The sequence below is a fragment of the Tenrec ecaudatus genome, chromosome 1, assembly GCF_050624435.1.
Source record: "Tenrec ecaudatus isolate mTenEca1 chromosome 1, mTenEca1.hap1, whole genome shotgun sequence".
NCBI lineage: Eukaryota > Metazoa > Chordata > Mammalia > Afrosoricida > Tenrecidae > Tenrec > Tenrec ecaudatus.
In genome coordinates this window covers 45,759,583-45,785,918 of record NC_134530.1, presented here as the reverse complement: position 1 = coordinate 45,785,918, position 26,336 = coordinate 45,759,583, and the positions used below count along the sequence as shown (strand labels likewise).

The window sequence follows — 26,336 nt, the reverse complement described above, 5'->3', positions numbered from 1 at the left end:
TAGATTCCATTTGTGTCCTTTTATTCTTCTACCAGCTCTTGGGATGTTTAAAAGGACACTGAAGTTCAATGGGACCTCACAGCCGTGGAATGTCGGGTCTGGGAGAAGCCTTGGGCTCGGAAACTGTGCACGGGGTGGAGACAGGGCCCAGAGGAAAGGGGCCTGGCCACATGGAGGGGGTGTTTGGAAGGTTCACACTGTGTCTCCAGGACAGCGCAGGAGGATGAGGGCTACTCGCCACTGGCAATGTCAAGTCCCCGCTCAGATGAGCTGAGAGAGCAGCTTTTCTCCGCTGCAAGGACCAGGAGGACCAGGAGCATGTGTGGGGCCCTGCCAGCGTCCTCCCTCCAAGGAGCTGACCTGGAGCTCGCGGTCTCGCCCCACTGAAGGTGGGGCAGGGGAAGGTGCTCCAGGCTCCATCTTACTAAGCAGCAGGAGGCAAATCCTCGGAGCATGATCTGACAGCTCCCAGAGGCCTGGGGGACCCAGCAGGGGGCTGTGTACAGACTGAAACCTCAGCTTCTCTGGTGGCCAGTGGGCTTCCTCATCAGTGGCACAGAGATTGGGGTTTGACACCCAAAGACCCCGCACCAGTCAGCTCACCTTCCTGGCCCCCCCCTTCTGCCAAATGCACAGAAATCTCACCGCAAAGGATTATGGGCAGAAACAAAGGAGTGCTTGGTACAGGTGCTTAGCTGAATGTGGGCACTGTGCTGGACAAGGGGACCCGGCCATGAACCAGCCAGGCACACTCCTGCCCCGTGGCGTCTGCGGTGATGGCAACTGAAGCCAAGCACAATTCTAGGTTGTGATCAGTGTGACGAAAACAAACAGGGACACGGGTCTGCCCGCGTGTCCCAGAGAAGGGCCTCGCTCCATAGGGGTCTTCTGAGCCGTGCTCTTCAGAGGAGCTGGTCACTGGGCCTTGCCTTTTCAGTACTCCTGAATGGGTTCAAACCACCAGGCTGTAGGCTAGTGGTTGGGTGGAAACTGTCTGCGCTGCCCAAGAGCCCGGCAAATTGAGGGTGGGGGGGGCACTCTGGGGACTCTCTGGTGTGTGGATGGGCGAGCCCTCTGAGGAGGTGACCACTGTTAGACTCTGAGAAGGCACCCCATCCCCATTCCGTGGTCCATACCCCACCCCAGGCCCCCAGAGCTCTTCCAGCAGGGCTGAGAGGCTCAGGTGTTGCCCCACCTTCTCACAGCGGTGCCACCTGGGCCCCACTTCTTCCCCTGCAGGCTGGGGATAAAGCCCGGAGATCAGGTGCTGCCCTGCCTGGCCCTGAACTGGAGGCAGATGGGGCTCATGCAGCACGTGTCCTGGGACCAAGGAGGGGGGACAGGGCAGCAGGAGCACATAGAGGAGGTGACATCGGAGTCACCTCTTGGTCTTCTGGGAACAGCAGGCGCTGACCTGGAAGGGATGGGGTTCCCGGCATTGGGGACAATACAACACGGAGGCTCTGGGAGCAGGGGTTGCTCTGCCTCCTGCCTAGGGTGGAGTGGGGGGCTGGGAGTGAGGGTGGGGGGACTACAGCTTGACAGTTCTGGAGCGTGAGAGGCAAGGCAGTGATGAGGCTCAGAGGGTCCTGCCTGTTCGGAGAGGACATCTTGGCGCTGGGGTTTGGAGCTGAGTGCTCAGCAGATCCCTCTGACAGTTGAAAGGTCTGAGAAGGCAGCTTGTAAGCCCCCTTGGGCCTTCCTTTTCCCAGCGTGGGGTCCCTAGGGCCTCCGGCCACCCTGAGGGCTCCCACCCCACCCCCAGCATGTATTCTGCTTGTCAGCGGCTCAGAAGAGCGAGAGATGGGGCTCTGAGATGGGCAGGGCAGTCCACCCACCGGACAGCTGGCTTCCAGGCCTGAGTCTAGAAGCCTGTGGGGGCCCTGAACCTGCCTCCCTACACCCACAACCTCTGGGTCTTCTCACCCACCATGCTGTATCTCAGTCTCCTCGCCTGCAAAGCGGAGAGCAAGTCCCTCCCTGAGGGGGGTGGTTGTGGCCCCTATCAGCACTCCCTGCAACGCAGGCCAGGAGTGCAGAGCGGGGCGGTAGCTGGCTGGGGTGCGCTGGGTGCATCGGGAACCCCTGCCCCCTCTGTATGACCCAAAGCAAGTATCTGCAGGTGGCTTTGCGTGCCCCTGACAGGGAGTTAGCAGCCGGCAGACTGATCTCACCTGGACTCTCTGCTCCACCTAGTTCTGGAACCTCTTGATAACCCCCACCCCCTCCCACCGCTGGCCGTGGCAGGACCCTTGTCACCAGGACTAAAGACCATCTATTTTCTCAGTGCCATCACTAGTCTGGGGACTTCATCAGGGCAGTGTCGGGGAGCTCCCGAGGTCCCCAGCACCTGGACGGGGACCAAGTGAACGTGCGTTCTAGTCTTTGTCCCTCCCTCCTTCCCTCCCTCCCCTTGGCACTTATTTAGCGTGTAATATGCTCTGTAGTCTTTTCTGTTGGCCTCCCTACTACATGGAACGTGGGCAGCGCTTCCAGCCCCTCGGCTTGTTGTGGTGACCCAGCGTCTGGCCCACAGTAAATGCTTGGTACGGATGGTTTGGGGAGGTGTGAGGGGGCGTGGCGGAGGGCAGCTGTCCCAGGCACGGTGGCTAGCTCTGTTCTTGTCTGTCCTTCCCTCTTTGCACTGGTCACGCCGAGAGGCCGGGTTTCTGCGGCAGAGTGAACACAAACACAGGCACATGGGGACCTAGCGGCTGGCTGCTGGAGGGAGGGGACACAGCACTGGAGCTGTGTCTGATGACGGGGAGAAGCTGCGGGAGGCTGGCAGAGGGCATGGGTGCAGCTCAGAAGGACATTGGAGCAGGCAGAGGCCAGCAGGCAGGCAAGTCCTGCCCCAGTGTGTGTGCTTGGCTGCGGTGCCCGGGCCTCATATCGAGGCTTGAAGCTCTCTGGCCTCCTCCTCACCTGGCATTCAGGGTGGAAGCCCCAGTAAGGCTTGTGGGGAAGGTCTGGCCAACCTCCGAAGCCCCCACAGCCTGGAGGTTCAAGTCTGTAGAGTATCAGTCTTCCCTATACCAGGTCTTGCTACCCTGATTAGCCTGGCAGACTCACACCCCCAAAGCACTGGCTCAGGCCCCGCCCAGGTCAGGGGTGGGCCTTCTGAAATGGGGTCTCTTCTCCCAGTGCCTGTGGGCGCCCGAGTCAAGGCTACGAAGAGCAGGTAACCACCACCTATTGCGGCCCTGCACCTTGGTGCACAAGGCTTTACTCTGGGTGCTGTACATGCCTGTGAGGTAGGCAGTACCATTACCCTTCCCCTTTCCACAGGGAAGAAGAAGAACGCTGGGAGGGTCGGTTTCCCAAAGTCACAGGGCAGCCACCAGTAGGCTCCACAGCCCCAAAGATGGTCTTTACACCACTCCGATTCAATGCTGTATTGGGATTACTACCTAGCACAATAAGGCAAGAAAGGGAAATAAAGGGTACTCAAACTGGCCAAGCTGGAGGCATGGTGGCAAAGGGGACTATCCACTAGGCTGCTAAGCAGGTCAGCAGTTTGAATCCACCAGCTGCTCCACGGGAGAAAGGCGAGGCTGTCTGCTTCTGTAAAGAGCTCACAGTCTCAGAAACTGCCAGGGATGGTTCCACCCTCGCCTGGAGGGTTGTCCTGAGCTAGAATTGGCTCGATGGCAGTGAGTCCTGCTTGGGTAAATGGGCAAAGAAGTAATCAAGCAGATGGCATGACCCCTATACACAGAAAACCTTAGAGGCGCAACAAGAAAACACTAGAACTCACAGGAAGATGCAATAAGCTCAACATACAACACCAGTTGAATTCCTCCATGCTGACAAAAAGAACTCAGAAAAAAATAACATTTTCAATCGCCAGCCAAAAGATGAAATAACTTAGGGTTACATCAAACAAGAGACATAAAAGACTTATACAAAGAAAACCCCATAACACTAATACAAAAACAAAATAAAACAACGAAAAACGGGGTTAAGAGAAACTAAACTGGATCTTCATAAAGGGAAGAGTGTACCATGGGCGTGGTGCTGTTGCTCTTAGGTGCTGCTGAGTTCCACTCCAACCCACGGCCACCCAATATCCCACGGAACCAAACTGCACATGGATAGGAAGACTTAACGCTGTGAAAATGTCAGTACCACCCCAGTCACCATCCAGATTCCATCATCATCCTATAAAGAGATGAAAAATTAGCTGCCAATTTTATATGGGAAGAAAGAGAACTTGGGTGAGCAAAACATTCCTAAAAGAGAACCGATACTCCCGAATCTAAAGGCCTGACACAGCAATGGCAGTCCACAGCCTGGTATGAGTGCAGCGACAGACAAGTAGGCCAATGGAACGGAACAGAGAACCCAGAAGTAAGTCCATGCATGTAGAGACAGTTGAACTTTGATAAAGGGCCCAGACCCATTCAACAGGGAAGAGATCGTCTCTGTAACAATTGGTGCCGGTGAAACTGGATATCCATTTGTAGAAAAATGAAAGAAGATCTACATCTCTCACATATAAGAAATGAACTCAAGATGGGTTAAAGAATCTAAAGTTGCAAAAATCATCAAAGAAAAAAATAGGGACAAACTTAGGGACCCTAATACATTGCATTAATGCACTATCAAACATATCTAAAAATGCACAAACAGCAGAAGATCAACTTGATGCCAGCGACCTTTCAAAAATAAACCATTTATGTGCATCAATAGGCTTTTCCAAAAGAGTCCAAAGAAAGCTACAGACTGGAAAAAATTGTTTAGCAATGACATATCAGACAAAAAACGATGTTGAAAATTATAGGAACTTAATATGTCAACAACAAACAGTAAGCATATAATACAATTAAAAAATGGGCCCGGAGCAAGAACAGACAATTCACCAAAGAAGACATTCGGGTGGACAACGCACACTTGAATAAATTCTGTGATCATGGGCCACTATAAGAGCCGTGAATCAGGACAATGGGATCCCGTCTCACACCAGCATAAGTAACAAAGGCTTTTTAAAAACAGTGAGGGCAGAGAGACTAGAGCCCTCGAACACTGCGGGTAGACAGTAAAATGGCACCATCTCTGTGGAAAATGGTGTGGTGCTTCCTTACCCAACTGGAAACAGAAAATACTGCATGACCCAGCGGTCCCACTACTAGGATGGGCTGCACAGGACCTCTGTATTCAAAAGCAAGGAGGTGATTTTGAGGACTAACGTGCACCCAACCCACGCCGTGGTGTGTTCAGTGGCCCCTACACATGTGAAAGTGGGACATTAAATAAGGAAGACCAAAGAATCAATGCATTTGAATTGTGGTGCTGGAGAAGACTATTGAAATTACCACGGTCTGCTAGAAGGACAGACTGATCTGCCTGAAGAAGTACGGCCAGAGTGCTCCTTGGAGACAAGGATGGCGAGTTTGCCGTACATACTTTGGGCATGTTGTCAGGAGAAACCAGTCCCTGGAGACAGACATCGTGCTCTGGACAGTGGAGGGACAGGGAAGGCGAGGAAGGGCTGTCAGGAGATGGACCGACCCCGGGACTGCAACAGGGACAGTTGTGCAGACGGTGCAGGACCAGGCACGTTCGCACTGCTGTGCACAGGACTGCGATGGGTTGGGCTCAAAGGCATCCAACGACACAGCAGCTGCAACAACTTCTCACGTATCCTTATCGTGTTTTACTTCGGCGTCTCAAGCCACACTTTGGCATTTTCTGTTCCGTCATTCTTAGCCATAGCCAAACACCTGGAGGACATAAATTGCCCACGGGGCCTGAGGGGTCAGGGTCATGGTCTGGGGGACACCGAGGTCAAGCGGCATAGCCATCGTCCACATAGGCAGTGTTCTATATCTTACTCTGGGGGGTGGTGACCAGGATCTTAAACGCGTGTGAGTGGTCAGCTGGCTCCCACGATCAAGAGCAAAGAGCGAAGAAAGTCAAAGGCTCAGAGAAACAATTCGTCCAAAGAACAGCACGCAAACCGCTGCTCCCGTGACCCTGAGGCCAGAGAGAGAAAGAAGGTGCCATGGCCACCTGCGCTGAAAAGCATCACACTAGGAGATGCTGGATAGAGAGACTGGGAGTAAAATGTGGGGCACCCCCCAAATTGTAAAGAAACGCCCCAGGATTTTTGGTCTAAGAGAGACTGGTGGCACCCCAGAGACTGTAGCTCTTCGACACCCTCAGGGTCTGGAACTGAATTCTCTCCGTGGCTCAACTTCCAACCAAATAATAGCCAGGTCTCTACGGTGAATACAGCAGGGGGTACGCATCCCTTCGACTGAGCAACCGGGTGCGATGAAAAGGGCAGCGACTGCCAGGGATGAAGCTCAGAAGGCAGGAAGAAGGGACAGGAAAGGAGGACAGACGGAAGCTGTGAACACAGAGGACGTGGCAGGAGCACGGTCCATCGTGGGGATGGCGACCAGTGTCACAAACAAAGCGCCTATGGCTTGTGGAATGGAAAACCAATTTGCTGTGCCAACTTTCACTCCAATCACAATAAAAAGTGAAAGCGAAATGAAAGACTGGGAGGGAGTTAGGCTCCTGGGGCGCCTCTGTGGTACTAAGCTCACGTTGGCTTTGGTCTGAGTTGGAGAGGAACAGCCACGAGGATAGGGCTCAACAGCCATTGTGTTACACCAGGGTGGCCCTGACAGCAAAGCTGGTGGCCTTGGACGAGTTTTCCCATCATTTCCAACTTCAATATGCTCATCCGTGCAGCAGAAAGCCATTGCCACTGTTGTAGAGTGCCAGGAGTGGCCGTGATGGAGGTAGAGCCTGGCACACTGCCTGCAGCGGACAGGCTCTCAACAGATGGCATCATTCTGGACCGGGATGAAGGCAGGAGGAAGGAGGGCACAGGATGGGGACCCTGTGCTCACATGAACCGAACATGCACAAAGCGAGGAGGCTGTCTACTCCACGGACACTTCCCTCCTGACACCAGGCTCCAGCAGAATGGCACAGGCTTTGATATCTGGCTGGCATCGGTTTGAATTTGGGCTCAGCCACTTCCTATGTGAGCTCCATCCCCTGAGCCTCTACTTCGATTCTGCCTAATGCCATGGTCCCCAAATACTCAAAGTTTAGTGTTTTGAAGCCTTAAACAAACCTGTCCCTGTGGAGTTGATTCTGACCCAAGGCGACTCCCTATGGGAAGGGGACCCTCCGTGGTGACAGTCTCTATGGTGCTGTCACTGACCTCTCCTCTGTGCAGCTACTGGCTAGCAGCTGACTGGTGCCACTAGCAAGTAAAAAGCAAAACCGAGTCCTTCAGTCATACGAGCCATCTCGCAGCGTTCAGTGGCATCTCATTAGTGGCCACCATGTGGGACAATTCAGAAGCGGGCATTTCTCCCATTGCTGAGAGGCCTACTGGGTGGCGCTGGACTAGTCAGCTGAAGGCTGATGTGGCACTTGAGCGGGTGGCTGTGGGAAGGTCCAAGACAGGGGTCTGAAGAGCAGCTGCTGGCTCCTCTGGCTGAACCTCGAGCCTGGCACCAGCTGCACTGTCCTTGGTAAGTGGGCGTGATGGCAGGTCCTGGTTCGTAGGCGGCTATGCTGGGTCCAGCTTCTCTGACTAAAGTGTGACCCTGGGTGTGACCTCAGGAGTGAGGGTGGAGCCTCCTGTGACCTCGGCTTCTTCACGTGCCAAAGATGACTCTGCCCTCCAGCCCCAGAGCACTGCTGCCAGAACCAGACTGCTCTGAAAGCCAGGGGCACAGGGTGGCACCCTGGGGGGTGAGGGGAGCTTAGACTTGGCATCCTGACACCTGGCCTCCGATTCTACGGCTCACTTGCTGAGGACCCTGGAGTGTGGGGCTTGGGCCCCATCCCAAATCCCTCGTCTTCAAAGGTGGGTGGCACCAAAGAGACCTGCTCTAAATGACCGCGTCGCTGTGAGGCCCAGAAGAAACCCTGGAGAGCCGAGCCAGACAAGGGTCAGGCACAGCCCCACCGCTGCTGCCTGGCATGGCCATGAGCCAGGCAAGCATTCACCTTCCCCTCTCCCTTTAAGTGTGCTACCCGCCTGGGAGCCCGTCTCCATGTCCAGACACAGACACAGGGCACCACTGGCCTAGAACCAGATGCCAGGACCTTGGGGCATGCTCGGATCCAGGAAAGCCTACGGCTCTGGAACGTTCTCTTGCATTTATGGACTCTTGTTCTGGGCAGGCTGCACTCCTGCTCTGCCGACCAGATGTGCCCTGGGCACCCCTGTGCCAGTTCCTGGGAACCAGCAGCCAGAGGGTTGGCGCCAGCCTTCCAGCGACTTCCTGTCCAGTTTTCCCTTTCACCTTCCTCTCCCCCACACAAGCCCACCTCACCTGAGCCTTGGCGGCACACTCCGCCCGCCTGCGCCCCCCCCCCCCGCCTCTTTGCTGCAGCTCTGCAGCAGGGCACGGATCCCCCCTGGCACTTTGGGGTGCGATGAATGCAGCTGGGGTGGTTCTGCCTGGGCACCTGCTATGTGCCCTGACCTAGGCCAGAGCCTTCTACCGGGCATTCTCTTTAATCTCCGCACAAACCCAAGGGTCTCCATTGCTTCCATTCGGCAGACAGGAGAGCAGCGCCGGCCATGCAGGGAGCAAGGGCCAGGGCGAGACTCGCTCTGGAGCCGGGGCTGGATGCCGCACTTCATTCTATCTACTCGCATCCTCTCCAGGAGTCGCTGTACTGCGAGCGTTTCCTTTAGGGGCCCAGGGCTCAGGGTGGCCCCGAGGCGGAATCCACTGGACTGCAGGGGTGGATAGTAAGCAAAAAAAAAAAAATAAGTCTTCGGGGCAGCACGGTGCTTGGGAGTCAACACTGCAGTCAGGCAGCCCGGGCGGCAGTCCCAGCTGGGCTCCTCCCTGGCCGTGCAGCTCCGCGCAGGCGGCTTCACCTCTCTGGGACATGCCAGCTCGCACCCCACCGGGACATGCTGTCTCAACTAAGTGCTGCACCCGGCTCTGAATCCAGCGTCCAACACGTGGTAAGCACTTACCAGGAAGAAGGATGATAATAGTTCAATGGGAACCCCATTAACGGTGCCCCCCACCCCAATACCGCCCCTTGAAAAAAACCATGAGCCCCCGCAGCAGCAGCTGCAGGTGTCTGCCGAGTCTAGGCTGGGCCTTTGCCAGGCTGTGGACTCTCGGAGGACCAGGCACCGTTTTGCCCGGTGCACTCACTCCAGTCCTCCACGGGGTCCACGATGGGGGCTCAGAGACTTCCAGAACTCCGGGTCCAGGACAGACCTGTGTAGACGCTACTGGGCCTGCTCGACAAGCTGTGTGCTAGGGTGTCTGCTCTGGGTAGGGGGTGGGCAGCTGAGTAAGAAGGATGGCGCTCAATCCTGACCCTTGAAGCTGAGCGAGGGAGGCTCTCAAGTCACCCTGTGACAATCGAGTCATCACATACTCCCAAGGCACCTTCCTTCTTAGGTGACGCCCCGCCCCCATCCCCACACAGGCACGGCTCCCCGGGCTTGGCATTTAGCTTCTGTTCCCTGGGCGCGGAGCAGCTTGGACGCGTGGACCCCGGGAGAAGTGCCGAGGCGTCTACCTTCAGTGGCAGGAAACACTGGGGTCCAGGCCCCGCCTGCCCCTCCTGCGGACGGTCTGTGTACCGCCCCTGAGGGGTGCTGCAGGTCCCCACACTGCCCTTGGGTGGCTGTGTGTCATCAGCTGTTTCTGATCTGCAGGACGGTGTTGGATCAGAACAGCTGGGGAGTTCGTGCCAGGCTCACAGCTCTTAGCCTTCTGCGAACCTCTCCTCGAAGGACAAAGAAAGGCGCGTTCCAAGAAGTCAGGCCACCCGGAACCAGTGGGGCACGGGGGACAACCTCACTGTGGGATCAACATATGAAGTTGGACTCTTGAGTGGAGGTGCCTGGCAGCCTCAGTGCCCGGTCTCCACCAAGACAGCCAGCCATGACTCCTGACCTCCGGCTGTCCAGACCAACACAAGATACAGCTGTGATGAATTCAGGCACAGAACACAAGACTGCTTCCTCACCAAAGCGGGGAAGCTGGGAAGGCAGGCTCAGGTGCTGGGGCAGCTGGGAAACTCCTGCTCCACAACGCAGCTCAGCATTCCGGGAGCACGCATGACACAGGCCCAGTGCCGCCTCTGCCCCACCGCCGGGAAGAGCCGCTCAGACCGGAGCCATGGGACAGAGCTGCAGAACAGGGAAGCACCTGCCCTGGTCAGAGCCCTGGGTCAGGTCGGCAGCCTCTTCCTCCAGCAGCAGGGAGTGAATACCCACTGACCACCCACGGGGAGCCCCGCTGGGATCAGCTGTCTGGAAGACACACGTCTTCACCAGATGCCAACAAGCCACCTCAGTCTTGGGGGGGACCCCACACATACTAAACAGTGTGCCCTAGGGTGCCAGGGAATAGATCACCAGGCTTTTCTTCTGAGGCACTGCTGGGGAAATTCCTGCCTCCACCCTTTGTGAGGCCCCGGGGATTCAATGTGAGGCTCCAGGTCTTGATTCCTGGCCGTTTTTCTCCCAGTGGAGGCTTGAGTGTAGCCGGGGTGTGGGACAACTTTCAGTCGAGCTTCCAGACTGAGACAGGCTAGGAACAAAGGCCTGGTGATCCTACTCTTAAAAATCAGCCAATGAAAACCCTGAGTAGTCTGATCCATAACCACAGGACTGGGAAGATTTTTGTTCTACGAGTCAGGGGTCAATCCAATGACCACCACCACCACTAGTGTCTTGCTAGATGTGGGCCTGAACGCTGGTAGCCCTGGGTGATTGGGGGGTGCTGGGGGACACAGGTAGATGTACAGGAGAGCCCAGGGAGAACCCACAGGTAGAAATGAGTGTGGTTCTGTCCTAGACCCACGCTTCTCAGTGACCATGGGAGTCTTGGGATATTTCTGAGAGAAGGTCCTGGTCTTGAGGGATGGTCACACGGGGCCATGGCGAGTGCTCCTTAAGGCAAGTGCGTCCCTGAGCACCAGCTCCCGGAGGGTACCATGGGCCTATGGGAAACGGTGCTGGAGGATGGGCAGGCGTCCCGTGGCTCTCACTGGGAGTGCTCTCCTGGCCTGTAGGGGTCAGGGCCTTTATTCAGAGAGGACCGCTCATCTACACTGCCCACAGGCCGAGAACCCGGGCCCCAGCAGAGGTCTGCAGCAGAGGCGCTGGGTTGCCTGGTGCCACCCAGGAAGCAGTCTCACCTTGGGCACTCTGCACAGGGCTCTGGGCCCTCCACCTCGCTGGGCATCCTCCTTGCCTGCCCTTCTCGGCCCTCTTTCAAGTATCGTGAACAGGAACAGCCATCATTTGTGACCACCTCTACAAATGCTAACATTCACCTCTGCCGTCGGGGCCTGAGACATCGCATCAGCCACTTGGCTCCAGTGGAGCTGGGAAGCTGCTAAGCCCACGGCCTTTCCTCCACCGGGCCCCCCTTGCACGTGGCTGGGCCTGGCCAGTACCCAGCAGTTCCTCACCTCTGTGCTTACCCACTTTCAGGGCTGGTGTCCACTCGATGTAACAGTGGTGCCTTGAGGCTGCCTGGGACACCTTGGGGGTAGCTGCTCCAAATAGGACACAAGACAGCTCCGGCTTCTCAACAAAGGGGCATGCCTTTCTTTTCTTTTTTTTGGCTCAATAAACTTTTATTATTTTTTGTTATTTATTTTTATTCAAAAGCATTTGTTTCCCTATCACAAAAATTCGATAATCACACCGCCAGCAGCAGCACGGTCCATGGAGCTAACATTGATGGCAGCACATTCACTGGGTATCCCCAATGTCCCCAATGTAATAAAAGTCGGGGGGGGGGAATGGGGGCATTCCTTCAAAAGGCCTCTGTGGATCTAGACCAGGGTCACCTGACGCTCCCCGAGGCCTGTCCCAGGAGAACACCCCGGGTTTGAGCTGCAGACCAGGCCCCGTCTCCCGGGCCGGCACACTGGCTCTGACTGCCGAGCTCACGTGTGTACGATCAGCGCACCTCCCTCCCATCCCGTTGGCTCCTAGCACTGTGACATTTTCAGCTGCTCGCTGGAAAGGTTTCTGCTTATTTTATGAGTTATCTGCTCAGCACTCCACGCTCAGGAGCATGGAGAGCCAACAGCTAGAGGAACGGGAGTGGGTGTCGCAGGGAATCCTTTCAGAGCCAGCAGCAGAAGAAGACATGTGGAGGGGATGCGCAGTGGTGCACGGATGGATGGACTTCTCCTCCGTGCTACGCATGCAGGGGCAGCTGACCGGGCCTGACAGACTTTGCTCAGGTCAGCTGATGCCCACACGGCACTTATTAGGCCCCGCCTTTAATGCATACTGCCCTCTGTAAGCGCCCGCAGAGGGAGCTCAGAGAACAAAGCACCTCAACTCAGTCACAGTTCCAAGGGCTAGAGCTGGGAGGGACCCAGGGTGGCCACCAAAGACTTCAACACTAACTCCTCTGCCCCCGCCTCAATCCCAACTTCCCTGGGAAAGAGGGTTTATGGAGACTCCACCGGACAGGACACCAACCCTCCTTGCTGCTTCCAATGCTAGGAAACTGGGCCTTTCTAGCCCTCCCCGCTGAGGTGACAGCTGCCCAGGAGGGAAGAGAATGCGGGCATCACCAGCACCACCCATTAGAAACTTAGGAAGCATAGTTTATTTTTTCTTCAAAGTATGTATTTTATTTATATACATTAGTACAAGTTGGATATGTATAATAGTTTGTAATAAAATTATACAGCATCTCACTCGCTGTCCTGTCCATGGGTAAAAGGGTGTGGCGGGCCTTGATAAAAAAAAGCACATGTTCACGATTTGGAGTGATTTTCCCTCCACGATGTAGCCCTCACGCAGACAGCTTCTCTCTCAGAGGCCAAGTTGTAGGTGTCGCCACTTTCTGAGCCTGTCTCCGTCTGTGCTTCCCTGCTTCTGGCCCAGGTCCCACCAGCCCCAGGGTTTTCCATGGCAACAGAACAATTCCCAGCTTCCTCTGACACGCCCTTCCAAACCCTTTTGTTTGGAAAATCCACTTTTCAACCTTATTCCCATGTACCCCCTGGGATACACTGGGTCAAGGAGAGCGAGGTTGGGGCTGCTGAGCCCCTCCTTTGGGAGGGCTGATTACAGCCTCCTGCATTTTCGGTCTCACTGGTCACCTTTCTAGTCCAGCCCAGATACTACAAACAATACCCACCTCTCTGCAGTCACCCAACTGCCCCGGTGTCTGAGGGGGACTGCTCCCTCCAGAACTTAGCCAGTTCACGGTTTTCAACTTTATCACGGCTGAAAACTAAAGACAAAAGCACTGCCCCCTCCCCACCCCCATCACCATTACTTCACCTGCATATCTTGCCCCCTACAGTTGTGGGGAAAGGAAGGCCAATAGCTGGGGCCAGGAGGCACTCTGGGGCGTCACTCCTGAGATTTCACCTGATTTCATAAGGCGAGGACAGGCTCTGCTGCCCAGTGGCTGACTGTCTGTCTTCTCTGCCCGTCCCTACCATCCATATTCAGTCAGGGGTTCACTCTCAGAGATGAGGATGCTATACTTCCTGGAGTCCACAGGGGGTGGGGAGGTCAGGGGGGACCCAGTATTCACGGTCTGGGCTCAAAAGTTTCTACTTGAAGCTTCTGAGTGAAGAGGCAGGCTGTTCAAGACTCACAAATCAAGCCTTTGTCTCAGGCCCCTCAGTTCCGGAGATGACAGGAGCCTTGTCTTCCTAGGCCAAGTTCACCAGAACTGCCTGGGTGCTGCTCACCTCTCTGTGACGGACAAATCCTGGTCCCACAGGGCCCTTTCCTCCTCGCAGTTTGGTGATGGCGCTCCGGTGTCCACTGCCCCAGACCCACAGGCTCCCCAAAGCCTGCAGCAACCGCCTCCCCACAGCACAGGCCACCAGTCAGCCCAGGGGCCAGGAGGTTGGCACCCGTGGGAATGAGGCAAACCACCCCCACTGCCATAAGGAGTGTAAATGAGGCAGACTCGTCTGAGCGTGTCCTCGGGGGCAGCCATTCTGAAGGTCTCTTGGGCAGACATGGGAGGAAAGTTGAGTGGGGAAAGGCTCCGCAACACCGTCAAGTCACAGGCAGCTAATCCTCCCTTTAAGAGGCTCCCCGGCAGCACAGATCACAGTCCGTGCGGACCTTAACTGAGGACCGCCCCAGCGGCCCTGCCACCCTGCCTCCCCCGTGCACTGCCTTGTGCACTGTGTGCTCCGGGAAAAGTAGTGCCTGTCTCAGTCTGGGTCTCTCAGGAACCCGAGAAAGGCGACTCCTTACTTGCAAGGATCTGAAGCTTGGGTCTAAAATGTGTAGCTTTCTCTACTCAGAAGGCTTTCAAAGATCACTTTCCCTGACAAGACCTCAGCAATTCATTTTTCTGGTTTTGCTTTTTGTCTGGGAGACGTTTCAGTGGCACTCAGGCACTGCCTCTGGCTCATGGGCACCTGCATTCTTACTCACAGGGCTTGGCCGCAGGGCCCTTCAGGCACGTTCCCCACTCACCCCATCTCAAAGGAGCCTCAGCCCACCTTTGCTGCCTGCAGATCAAGAGCTCCCCTGGCCTGACAGCTCCCTGCAGGAGCGGGGCAGCCTGGTCAGACTCACGCGGAGGCCAAGTCCTCAGGGTTTGAGCACCATCTTCTGGTCAGCTTTCAGCTTCTGACGCTGACGCTTCTTAGAACACTTCTTTTGCTGGGGAACGGGAAGACCCCAGTTCTGACAGGCCGAGATGATTTGCACATGAAAATGAGGCCACTGCCAGAGGCAGGCGGGCGGCCGGCCGCTTGCCGAAGATGCTGGTCCAGGGCTGCCTGCAGCTTGCTGGTGGCCAGCGTGCTCGGAGCAGATGGACTAATGTCAAGGCCCCATCTTTTGCAGCCTGCAGTGTGCAAGCTGACTGCATGGCAGAGAGCTCCGACCAGAGCGCCGAGCCAACCCCCTCCTATTTGGGCAGGGCCATTTGGGGTGTGCTTGGGAAGAGGTGGTGGGCTCTTCCTGTCAGCATGTGGCTTGAGGTACACAATTCAATGGAGCACTGTCCCTTGATGGAGCCAGCCACCAGCCCGGGAGTCCTGCTGGGGAGGATGGTCACGTGCCTGGGCAAACCCCTAGCTTGGGGAGGAGAGGAAGATGAATGCTAGTCATGCCTCCAATGGCAGCAGCCCATATCCACCTAAGTGCACTTCCTGATGGAGCCCACGTGCCATTAATTATCAGATCATATTTTACCAACGAAGGAGAAATAAGTGGCCAACGTCCGATGACTGGTGGCTACAGGGGCAGCCTGTCAGAGCGACAGGAGCAGGCCGCCACAGGCAGGGAGGCCATGGTGGGAGCGGGTGGCACCGCCAAGGCTGCTAGTCCACAGTAGACAGAGCCTCGTGTCTGGGCCTGAGGCGGAGCAGGACCAACCCCAGGTACTGAGGGCAGTGACCTGGCATGAGCCGCTCCAGCAGAAACACCCCTGCACTCTGGGAGGCTCTGTAGGGGCTTCTTGTCCCTCTGCCACCGCGCGGATGGGGGTGGGGGGCCAGACAGAGGGACGAAGAGCTGGACTCTGGGAGGCTCTGCTGCCTATTTTGGCAGCCACACGTGGGGCCCTGTCACTCTGCACACTGAGGGCAGCCAGCACAATGTGCTTTCTAGCAACCTCGGTCCATCAGTTCCCAGCCCACCACTCCTCCAGCCTCCACATTAGAAGTGACAATTTATCTGGGGATGGATGATGGCAGAGAGCAGAGCAGCAGGCCCGTGAGACCAAGTCAGGCCTTCCTCCTGCCTGCTGTGGACAACAGGGTGGTGCTGGTGCCAGGAACTCACTGTCAGCGCCATAAGAACACTGGGGCTCAGGTAGAACTGCTGCCCCTCAGGACAGCAGGGGTCTCGGGGTCCTTGAGGAGCACGGTCAGCACTCACTTGGCGTCCCCGTAGATCAGGGTCACGGTCCCATCCAGCAAGTCCTCCACTGTCACCGCCACCAGCTCAGAGCTGCTCTGAGAGGCCTGGGAGTCCGGCAGAGCCACAAACACCTGGGAGCCAGCCAGCTGGGTCTCCTCCAGCGTGATCACCTGCTCAGCGGGGGCCGCCGGCGCCGGCGCCTGGGTCACCTGGAAGGGAAAATCACGAGGCTGCTGGGGCAGTGTCCAGGCTGAGATCCCAGAATTTGCATGGCTTCCCTCTCCGGCTGTAATGACGGTCTTTATGCTTTCACCTGAGGTGCGCAATTACACGTGCCTAATGGGAAGAGGCCCGGCTGACACACCGGCGATGCAAAAGAGAGGGCAGGAAACGATGTAAATAACCGTGTGCTAAATTGCTGTAATTTCGCTCTGTGGGCCAGCTTGGGTGCCGAGCCCTGTGATTACAAACCAGTGCACACTGGCTTGGGCCTGCCTGCTCGGGAGGGCGCTGCAGCGCTGAGTGCCACGGAGGAGCAATGCCACTGGAGCCAGCTGCTCGGTCTGACCCCGAAAGCCCGGATGGCTTTCAGGAAGCCGGGAGAGTGTCTCTAGACTGCTAGTCAAACTCAGAGGCATGTGAGGATGACGTCTGGCCACTGGGCTGTGGAGAAAGGAAGGGCAGGGTGGCCAAGTTAGGCCTTCTACCAATCCACAACCTTCCTGGGCTCAGCAGGCTGACGGCGCCTTCCTTCTAGCAGTCAAGTCATGCTCCTTCCAAATCTGCCCCGGCTGCTAACGATGACCATCCCATCTCACCAAGGACTATGCGGGGCTCCTGTCTGAGCCCCCCCATAGTGCGTCTGATCCATGACCCCAGGAGAGCACGCATAGTCACTGGGTATAAGCAGGCAGAAATAGGGAGGCTGAACCCGGCCACTTTCCTGTGCTGAGCCTGCAAAGGGATCAGCTGCAAACCTAAACCCCAAATTACCTGGCATTATCGTCCACACATCCCCTTCATTCTCTCTAGCAATGAAATGTGTGGTCCCTGTCCCGCAGGATCATACCAGGACCCTAATCTCCAGAGAGGACAGAAGCAGAGTGCCAGGCTGATAGGGCTGTGGAGAGTGCCCCCCAGTCCCAGAGGCCTGCAGAGCACAGCCCATAATAAGACTCATCTACAGGACTGCGGGGCTGTTGAGTAAGCGGTCCACAGAGACCCTTCTACTAGGTCCTGCTGGCTATGGACACCCAGGAGAACCACCTCTAGAGCCTGAGCAAGTGGTGTCGGCGCCACATGCACTGGGGGCTCCAGAATCACCTGCACCGTCTGTGAGGCAGCGGCCGGAGTCTCAGTGCCCGCCACCTTTGGGTGCTCCGACTCCAAGTGACTGTCCAGCTGGGTCTGGGCGGTGAAGAGCTCCCCACAGAGCTCGCAGGGGAAGGTGCTCTCGGACTGCTTGAAGTGCTCAGTGGTGACGTGGTGCTGCAGTGCTCCGGGGAAACGGAAGGTGGCCGAGCAGTACAGGCACCGGAAAGGCTGGGACCCTGCAGCGGAAGGCAGAGGGGACAGGCTGTGGGTGGAAGGACTAGGAGAAGCCAGCACAGGGGAGGGTGAGAGAGGGAGGACAGAGAACAGGGACAGAGGCAGATTCAGGCTTTGGGGGCAGGGACGTGGGGGGGGGCTTTATAGAATGTAAAGAACAGAATATAATATTATAAATATAGAAGGTGTGGAGTCTTCTAACACTTCATTAGCATTAGACTCTGGCTAACCGGCCCATGCTGAAGCCCATTATTCAGCAGCAGATAACGGGGACAGCAACACTTTGTTTCATTGGTTCTATTCCATGAAGCGGGACCAGGGGCATCTTCAGCTTGCAGCAGCCAAGATTTAACTGCCTGTGATGCTGCATGAACTCAGAAGGTGGCAGTGCCAAAACGTGGCACATGAGTGTCGGAGTTGGGAGAAAGCCCAGAGATAGGAATGGTACTGGATTTTAACTCACAGCACGAGGAGTCATACGTGTTTGGCCGCACCCACGAATTAAGAATCCAAAGTGGGCAGTTTTACATAACGTGCCAGAGACCAGAGCCGACGGTCTGTCTGGGGATCCTAAGTAACCCACTCCCATGGTCCCACTCGGGCGGAGCCACCTGTCAGCAGCTGGAAGGGAGGCCACTCTGAAGCTGTGCTCCTACCCCCAATCAACTCTGTTTCTTCTGCGGCCTTTTTAAAACATGTGCGCACAGAGTGAGTGAGATAATACAAATTTCTATCCGAGTCTAAACTAACTCTAGAACAACCCACAGAGTCTGAAAAGAAAGCCTGGTTTAAGTGGAGTGTTTTTTTAGCCCCTAAGAGTGAAATTGAGTGCATCTTTTAACGAGCATTTTCACATCTTGTCCTGTGGAGTGGCGAGTGGGTTTGAACTGCCAGCCTTTCTCAATTAGCAGTCAAGTGCATAGCCACCCACTGCCACCGAGTTGGTCCTGACTCACAGGGACAGAGCAGAACCGCCCCACACGAGTTTCCAAGACTGTTCACCTTTAAGGAAAGCAGCAGCCGTCACAGTGATCACAGCTGAGGCTTATGACTGTGCGCAGGCGTATTTCGTTCTCGGCTACCTTCCGCGGTCCTATCGGGACTGTTCCCATTTACAGGCGAGGAAGCGGAGGCACGAGCTGATTCCGTGGCAGAGCCAGGGTTAAGTTGCACAGCCTGAATGGTCCGGGGAGGGGCCACTGACCTGAGTGCTGGCACTTGATGTGCACCTGCAGCAGAGCTGGTGTGGGGAAGAGCTCCTTACACTTGTCACACTCGTGGAACTTGATGTCTGTGGGGAGCGCAAGCAGAGGCTGGTTCAGTGGAACTGGAGAGGACAAGGCTGGTGGTGGGCAGGTGGCTGATACCGAACAGGCGCTTCCAATGTGTCAAGACCCACATGCCAAGGACCTGATAGTGTGAGGCTGCCGAGAGCCTCCCCCCACCCTGAGCCGGGCCTGGCCTCCTACAGTGCAGCTGAGAGCAGCCCAGGGCCTCTCAGGGAGGTGATGCTCGCTCACTAGCTGCTGTGACCCTTCCCAGATTGCCTGTGGGTGAGGATCAAGAAAGTCCCCCAAACTCAGGCAGAAGAGACTCTAGGCACACACTGTCTGCTGGCCCCACCGCCTCAGTTGGTGGCACCTTAAAGCACATTATATAACCAAACTGCACTAGAGCCCAGGACGCTAATTGGCCCGTGGAGTCCCACCCATCCTCACACAATTCTGACCTGCGTGCTCGGCTTTGATGTGCTTCTTGTGCTCAGTGGTGTTGGGGAAGGTTTTGTCACAGGAGCTGCACTGCAGGGAAGAGAACTTGGAAGAGCGGTGATTCTGTGCAGCAAACACGTCAGGGTGGTGAGTTCGATTGTGGTACCATAAGCCAGACAATTGCTGCAAGGGTTTGGCAAAGATTAGCATCTCAGAGTGTTCTAACGAGCTGGACAGCCTGGGAAAGAGGGTGGGGGGAGAAGGAGGTAGCTCCTGATTAAGCTGGGTGCTGGGGTTTGTGAGAGCAAGACAGTGTATATCCAGAGGCCAGCCCGGCCAGAGCCCTTCATGAACCAGCTCTGCACAGCAACTGTAAGAAAGGGCGCTATGCTCTTTCCAGGGGGGATGGGACCTGGCCATGAGGGTCAAATGGCTTGTTCAAGGACACTCAAGTAGTAAATGGTGGACTGGGAGTCTAAGCCCAGCTTTTGGACTGTTCATCGGCACTGCACTGCACCTCCCCACCTCTTAGGCCAGAGCTAAGTGCTGGAGACAGGGTGGTGGGCTGTCCACGAGGGTGCCTGCAGCCTGCTCCCTCACCAGGGTCCACAGCACAAGGCTGCACACACGGTTCTCCATTTCTGCTGACCCAGAAGGCGCCCCTATATCCCTCTCTCCGCCCCCACATCTTAGAGATGCTAACAAGGCCTGTCCCTTCCTGTGGTTTCAGAGTGTTGGGCAGATGCCTGTTTGTAGTTCTAGATGGGTTTCCTCTAAAGCGTGGTATGAAGAATGCTAGCGCCAATCCCGACAGTACAGAAAGCAGTCGTCTTGCTAAACGAGGTGCTCCCAGGTAGTGCCAGCATCCCCACCGTCATCCCCGTGCCCTAGAGACTGTGAGGCTCTCAGGGGAGAGGCAGCCCTCAGCTGATGACCAGGCTGATGTCGGGGATGGGGGGGGCAGCGAGGGCATAAGGACTCTCTGCTCTAATTAGAGCTCCTCCCACATCCCGTGGCCCGGCTTTCCTCAGAGAAGCAGAGCTAGTTCAAACAGCACTCTTCACGATCACTAGCCAGACGGGACTATCCCCACCTGGTTAGACAAGATATGGCCCGCAAGCCCCAGCAGGGGAACAGAGGACAGACTGGAGGGCGCGCTCCCCCGCCCCACCCCACTCCGCCCCGCCGCCTCCACCAGAACCCGAGGGCACCTGGTAGGCCTTGTTGCAGATTCCGCAGCTGAAGGGCTTGCCGCCCACGTGGGTCACCATGTGCCGCTCCAGCATGGAGGGGGCGCTGAAGATCTTGCCGCAGGTGGGGCAGGGGTGGCACTCCTTGGAGTGCACTTCGTGGATGTGCCTGCGGTGGTCCTGCAGAGTGGGGAAGCTCATCCTGCACTTCTTGCAGTCGTAGGGGTCTTCTATGTCTGTTCCCCAAGAGGGGTGACCGAGAGAACACGGCAGACAGCCATCAGTGAGAGGCACATGGGTGACCATGCACCGCTCCGGATGGAAGGCAGGCTTTCAAGTGCTGCTGTGTGGTCCCAGGCTCCCAGGTCCACCCTAAGGCGGCCTCAGAGCTTTGGGACTGACCACTTCTGCAGCATCAGATGGTTCAATTCCTTGTTTTACGTCTTCCCAGTGAACTTCTAGCTCCCCACGCACCTGGCAGCCCCGGGCAGTTCAGGGTTTGCTAATCTACTGTAGAACCTCCCGCTGACTCCCAGAGCAGCGCTGCTGCCCTTGTTGTCCGCAGCCCAACAGGAGGACAACGCAGTCGCTGGAGGCCCAGATGGCAGGCATGGCTCTGAATGCTTCACGTACAGAAGCTCATCCAAGCCTTCTGATAACCCAGTGATCACTCCTCCTGTCGCCCCTACTGTAGGAAATCCCAGGGTCACGCCGTACCCAGAAATGTCACCGCTAGGAGTTGGCAGGGGTGGCCAACTGTCTCAGCTGTCCCTCCATAGGCCAGCTCTGAGTGACATGTCCAATTTGGACCACGCCATCTAGAGGGTGGGGTAGCTCAGCAGTGAGGGCTGGCTGCCACAAGGAATGCACTTGCCGTCCCTGTAGTGGCGACGGGCACCCTTCTTCTCAAAGCCACAGAACGCTAAAGGTTGTAATAACATGACCCTTTGCCCGTGAGAAAGGCCCAGCCCACTGGCCACCCTTATTTGTGCATCGATCAGGTGGGCTCAGGGGTTGTGCCACACAGCAACATTTGCTATGATTAACTAGCTCCCCTGGGGCCACCAGCTCGTGAAACCTGAGTTTTGTGTTGTCTTGTAAAGCACGCTGAGGCCACTTTCCATCCACACATCCCAGGAAACCGGCCTGGAGTGGTAAAAGGAGAGGGAGGGGCCTGGAGGCTGGGCCTGCCTCAGGTGTCAGGGCTATGACAACGAACTCTGGGTTCTTCTCCATTCTGAAACGAATAACGTCTTCCCCTTCCTGACTTCCCCAAGGACTGCCACTGGCAAAGAAGACTAAAGCAGATGTCTTTCGAAAGAGGTCAGGCACATCAGAAGGGTGGTGCTGGATCCCACCCAATGTTCCATAAACTGAAGCCCACTGTCCTCAGACTGCCAGGCCCACCGCCCACAAATGCCTTGGGTGACAGGGCTGCGCTCCGCACTCCTTCAGCCTTGTGCTGGGCACACGGGAGCCCTGGCAAAGTCCGTGCTGGCGGCAGGCCCAACAAGGATGTGTTGACACAGGCTATGCCTCTGACCCCTGGTGCTTGCGCTCAGCTGCCCAGAAAAGAGGTGCAGGCTCATGGCATGCAGAAAGCACGCTCTGCTGCTGAGCAGTGGGAGGGGAGGGCTGCTCGGGTCACCAGAACGCATGATGATGGAGCATGCTTTCTGTGCTTCAGAGATTCCATGCAATGTCTAATGTACAGCTCCTACCAGTCCAGGTAGTGGGCACTAGTCTGCTCACCAGTTCACAAGGGGCACACAGAGGTAAAGTCCGTGGCAGAGCCAAGGCCTCAGTCCAGGCGGTGTGAGCTTCACCGCCCATAGGCTGTGATGACAATCTGTCCGTCTGCGGCACACCAGAGGCTGGGGAGCTTGTGACATGGCCACCCCAGGCTACCATGACTTCCTGATGATACCATTAGGAAATCAGACTCCCTTCCTCACCCTGTGTGTGCGTGCACACGTGTGTGTGCACGTGCCGAAGAAGGTGTGCTTTTGTCTGGATCAATTCTAGCAGAAGGGAAGGAAAGCAGGGACACGCCCTGCTGAGAGAAATACAAGCTACTTGGAGAACATACTGAGCGGGAGGCAGGGGAAGTTGCCAGGTGGCAGTTCAGAGAGCATATCTTATCTTACCTCCGAGAGGACCGGGGGTGCTGCTATGAAGAGGGGTGAGTGTGGAAAAGGGGAGGGGGAGAGCAGCTCAGTGGGCTATGAGCATCCACGGCAGGCGGAGAGGCTCTGTCTGCTGGATGGACTAGATGGCCACAAGGAGCAAGAGAGCAGTCCAGACAAGTAGCCAGCATTGAAACAGCTCCTTGTCATGGAACAACGGCCTCTGCGTCTCCCAGGAGAGGAGGGTGGGGCAGGGGACCAGCTCTGGGGTTGACACCCCTGGTGTCGTGCTGAGAACCTGACACGCAGTCTCCGTACGTACTGTGAAAGGTGTGCAGGTGGATGGAGAGGCCATTGGCTTGCCGGAAGCCCTTGCCACAGTCCCTGCAGACGTATGGCTTGTCCCCAGTGTGGGTCCTCACGTGGCGGGAGAGCTCAATGGACTGGGCGAACACAGCATCGCAGTACTGGCAGGCATACATTTTCCCTGGAAACACACGTGACGATTCCGTGAGATTTCCTGCATACTTACAGAGCCACACCCAAGGGTGAGCCCAAGGCAGTATGCTCTGGAAAGCGACATGGAAGAGCAGGCAGTGCAGACAGCATCTCGTCAGATGGCCCTGTGCAGCTGTTACGGAGCCCACAGAAGGGGTGTGCGTGTGCTCTTCCAGCCTGAGCAAGGAGGGCAAAGATGGAGCCACCCCAGAGAGCCCCTCTGTCACCCTGGCCCCAAGCATGGGGAGGGCTCCTGCGCTCCCAGCAACACCCCCAGGGAGACCGTGACCGCACACAAAGGTGGGCGGCTGGGCTCCAGAGAAGAAAGGAGGCCCTCCTCCAGGGGCTTGCTGCACGGTTACTCCGTATCCCCCTGGGTTCTCCTTCCTCGCACACACGAGGAGCATGTCAAGACCAGACTGCTAAAGAAAACGCAATAAACATGAAACGGACAGAACACTCTGGAAAGTGCCGGAGCAGTTGTATCTGCAAGCCTCTTCTGGAGCCAGGGGGACTCGGGACATCCACGAGCAGGTGAGGCTCCAGTGCCCTGACTCCTAGGCCTACTGCAACCAGAACCACCAAGCCCGGCTCACGGTTCATAGACTTTGAAACAGGAGTGTGTTAGATTAGGAGCAGTGTGGGGCACTGCCCTTGGCCTTCTTCTCTAGCCCCACTTTTGAGTTGCTCTCCCCCGGAGCCTCATATACCCTCACATTCGTACATCTAGCCTCTGCCTTTTCCAAGAACTCTAGCCTCACATACCCAGGCTTCTGTTACTCCCTCATCTACGTGGAAGAGGTACACGCAGTATCATGGATGCACCCTATCCACCCAGCCCTCCTGCTTCTCCAGCCCCATCCTCCTCCACCACACCCCCAACTCCTCCCACCTCAGGAAAGAGCGGCAGCCTTCCCTCAGCTGTTCAGACCCAAGACCCCCAAATCCAGGGCCATCAAGTCAATTCTGATTCACAGGGTAGGACAGGGCCGACCCCACAGGGTCCCTGAGGCTAGGAACCATTAGAAAAGCCCACAATCTCAATATCTTGCTCCCTCAGAGGGGGTGGCTGGTAGGTTGGAACCACCGACCTTTTGGTTTTCGGCTCCATGGGTAACCTGGTGTACTTAAAGATACCAGAGCCATCCATGATTCCTCTCTTCCCCCCATATCCCATATCCAATCCACCATTATTTCTACAGTCTCCACTCGTAAAGCCGTATGGAATGCCTGGCGACTGGTTTGGGGGTCAGTGGTAACTTCCCCAGGGTCTGTGCTTTGGACTGTCAGCAGCTGACACAGTGAAAGCCTGCAGTCTGCGAGCCTGACCTTCCGAGTGCTTCTTCTTGGTGTGGTAGGCCAGGGCGGAGGCCTGGGTGAAGGTCATGAGGCAGTGCTTGCACATGAACGGGCGGTCCCCCGTGTGGAGGCGGAGGTGGTTCTTCAGGGTGGAGTTGGCTGCAAACTTGGCGCCGCACTCTTCACAGGCGAAGGGCTTCTCGTCGAAGTGCTCGGTCAGTTTGTGGTACTGCATGCCTGCACAGCGGGCCAGGGGACAGGGGCACTGGGCATCAATGCGACGCACTGGCACAGCGCCATGCCGCGCAGGGCAGCTCCAGGGGCGGGCTCCGTGGAGACAGCAGCCTGCTCGGGGCCCAGGCCCGGCTGGCTCTGACGTCACTCGGCTCCCAAAGCGGCCCCACACTTGTTTGCAGCAGGCAAGAAGTGAGCCTCGGTTCCACTTCCCTGCCACCTTTTGCTCTTAAATAAGAAGCCACCAGCGACAGGGAAGGGAAATTCACTTATCTGCCATCTATTACCGAAATAAATGGGACCTCAAAGCCCGTGAGTCGGGGGCTCCCTTGGTGGAACATTAGTATTACAAAGCAGAGCAGCTACGTGGTACTGAGTCCTCGCTCTGTGCTGGGCACTCTAGGTGTTGGTTAATACTATTTTAAATCTTCCAATCAAGTAGGTGGTATTATGGTACCCATGGAGGGAGTTAAAGACTCCACACCACACATTCTTCCCCAAACCAGTCCCCATCTTGTTATCTAAGCCTGCCCATTTCCCCGTGACGACACAGAACCAGGGGCTAGGCCCGGCCCTCTCCCGTCTTCCCAGACGCACCTGAAGCATGAGCAAACTCCCTGCCACAGAGGTCGCACGTCACGGGGAGCCTCTTCTTCTTCTTCTTGGGGGCGCCAGGCTCGCCAGTGCTGACCGCCCCGTGGGCCTCCAGCTGGTGCCTCTCCAGCTCCTTCCGAGCACCCTCGGCCTCGCCACGCTCCCTGCGCTGCACCTGCTGGCTCTTGGCCACCCGGCAGCGCCTCATGTGCACCTTCAGGCGGCAGTAGAAATGGAAGCTTTTGTCGCAGGCCTTACAGACAAAGCTCTTCTTGGCAGAGCCTGGGGAGCCCGAAGCATCCTTCTCCGGCTCGGGCAACGGACCCGTCTCGCCCTTGGCCTCGTCGTCCTGCCTCCTGGGCTGACCATCTTCTTCGGCTGGCTCAGCTGTCTTTTCACCTGCCTTCTGGCCGGCTCCAAGGTGAAACGCCTTACTCACCTTCCACCCGTCCTGCTGCCCATCTTCCTTGCTGAGGAAACCTGCGCAGAACAGAGAGCTCGTGGCTCTGGGAGCCCTCGGAGTCCCTGCTTTCGAACGCTGTGAGGCACACAGCTTACAACTAGGGACCCTACAAGAGCACCGACACCCTCTCCTCAACACAGAGCGTGCCACTGGGCGGCTGGGCGCCTGACTTCTCCAGGTGTTGAGGGCACACCGATTTACAGCAGCAATGAGTTCTCACATGGGCGGCGGCAGCTTCTCTCCAACGGGGAACAGCCAGGAGCCTGACAGTCCCGTCCCCCCCCCCCCCCGCTTGTTTCTTACCCACACGTGCTAACTCCTGCATGAGCGGCTGCAGGCCTCGGGATGACGTGTGCAGGCGGCACAGGAAGTGGCAGATTTCAACAGCCGAGACGGGTTTCTCCATGGCTCTGCTCAGCAGGGCTCTCGGGGAAGCTTCAGGGCTGGCAGTCTCAGCGGAAACGCTCAGAATCTAAATGAATACCAGGAGACAAAGGTGTGGGCTGAGCACCAGCAATGTCTCCCTGGGCATCAACACACGCAAGCCAGCCAGCCCGGCTGACTGCAGGAGGCAGGCTCAGCTATCCGCAGTCGGCCCTCCCCAGGGCCCGCATAGCGGAGACCCCCATTTCCAAAGAAAAGGGGACTGCAAAGAATGAAAAAGAGATGTGTCAAGACAAACGTCAGATACAAAGACGGGGCAGGCAGCAGAGAAGCATCGGGCATTTTCCTCGAGAAATTATCTTCTCAGAAACCAGGAGTCTTCCTCAAGAACTTCTCTAGATCCTCATGACGCACACTTGGAAAGCATTAAGATGTTTCTGTCTGGAGGAGCTAGGT

General features: G+C 56.7%; 1 protein-coding gene across 2 annotated transcripts in view; it reads right to left on the bottom strand.

The window, feature by feature from the left end:
- Positions 1–12,603: 12,603 nt before the first annotated feature.
- Positions 12,604–26,336, bottom strand: part of ZBTB40 (zinc finger and BTB domain containing 40) — a 79,420-nt gene continuing 65,687 nt past the window's right edge. For both annotated transcript variants that reach the window (XM_075552070.1, XM_075552064.1), the window contains 9 exons: positions 25,800–25,968; positions 25,037–25,513; positions 24,236–24,442; positions 22,731–22,895; positions 20,304–20,518; positions 19,113–19,275; positions 18,588–18,674; positions 17,159–17,385; positions 12,604–16,044 (listed from right to left, as the gene is read on the bottom strand). In XM_075552070.1, coding sequence (XP_075408185.1) covers positions 15,850–16,044; positions 17,159–17,385; positions 18,588–18,674; positions 19,113–19,275; positions 20,304–20,518; positions 22,731–22,895; positions 24,236–24,442; positions 25,037–25,513; positions 25,800–25,968 — 1,905 coding nt within the window. In that variant the 3' untranslated portion in view covers positions 12,604–15,849. The remainder of the gene's footprint in view (positions 16,045–17,158; positions 17,386–18,587; positions 18,675–19,112; positions 19,276–20,303; positions 20,519–22,730; positions 22,896–24,235; positions 24,443–25,036; positions 25,514–25,799; positions 25,969–26,336) is intronic.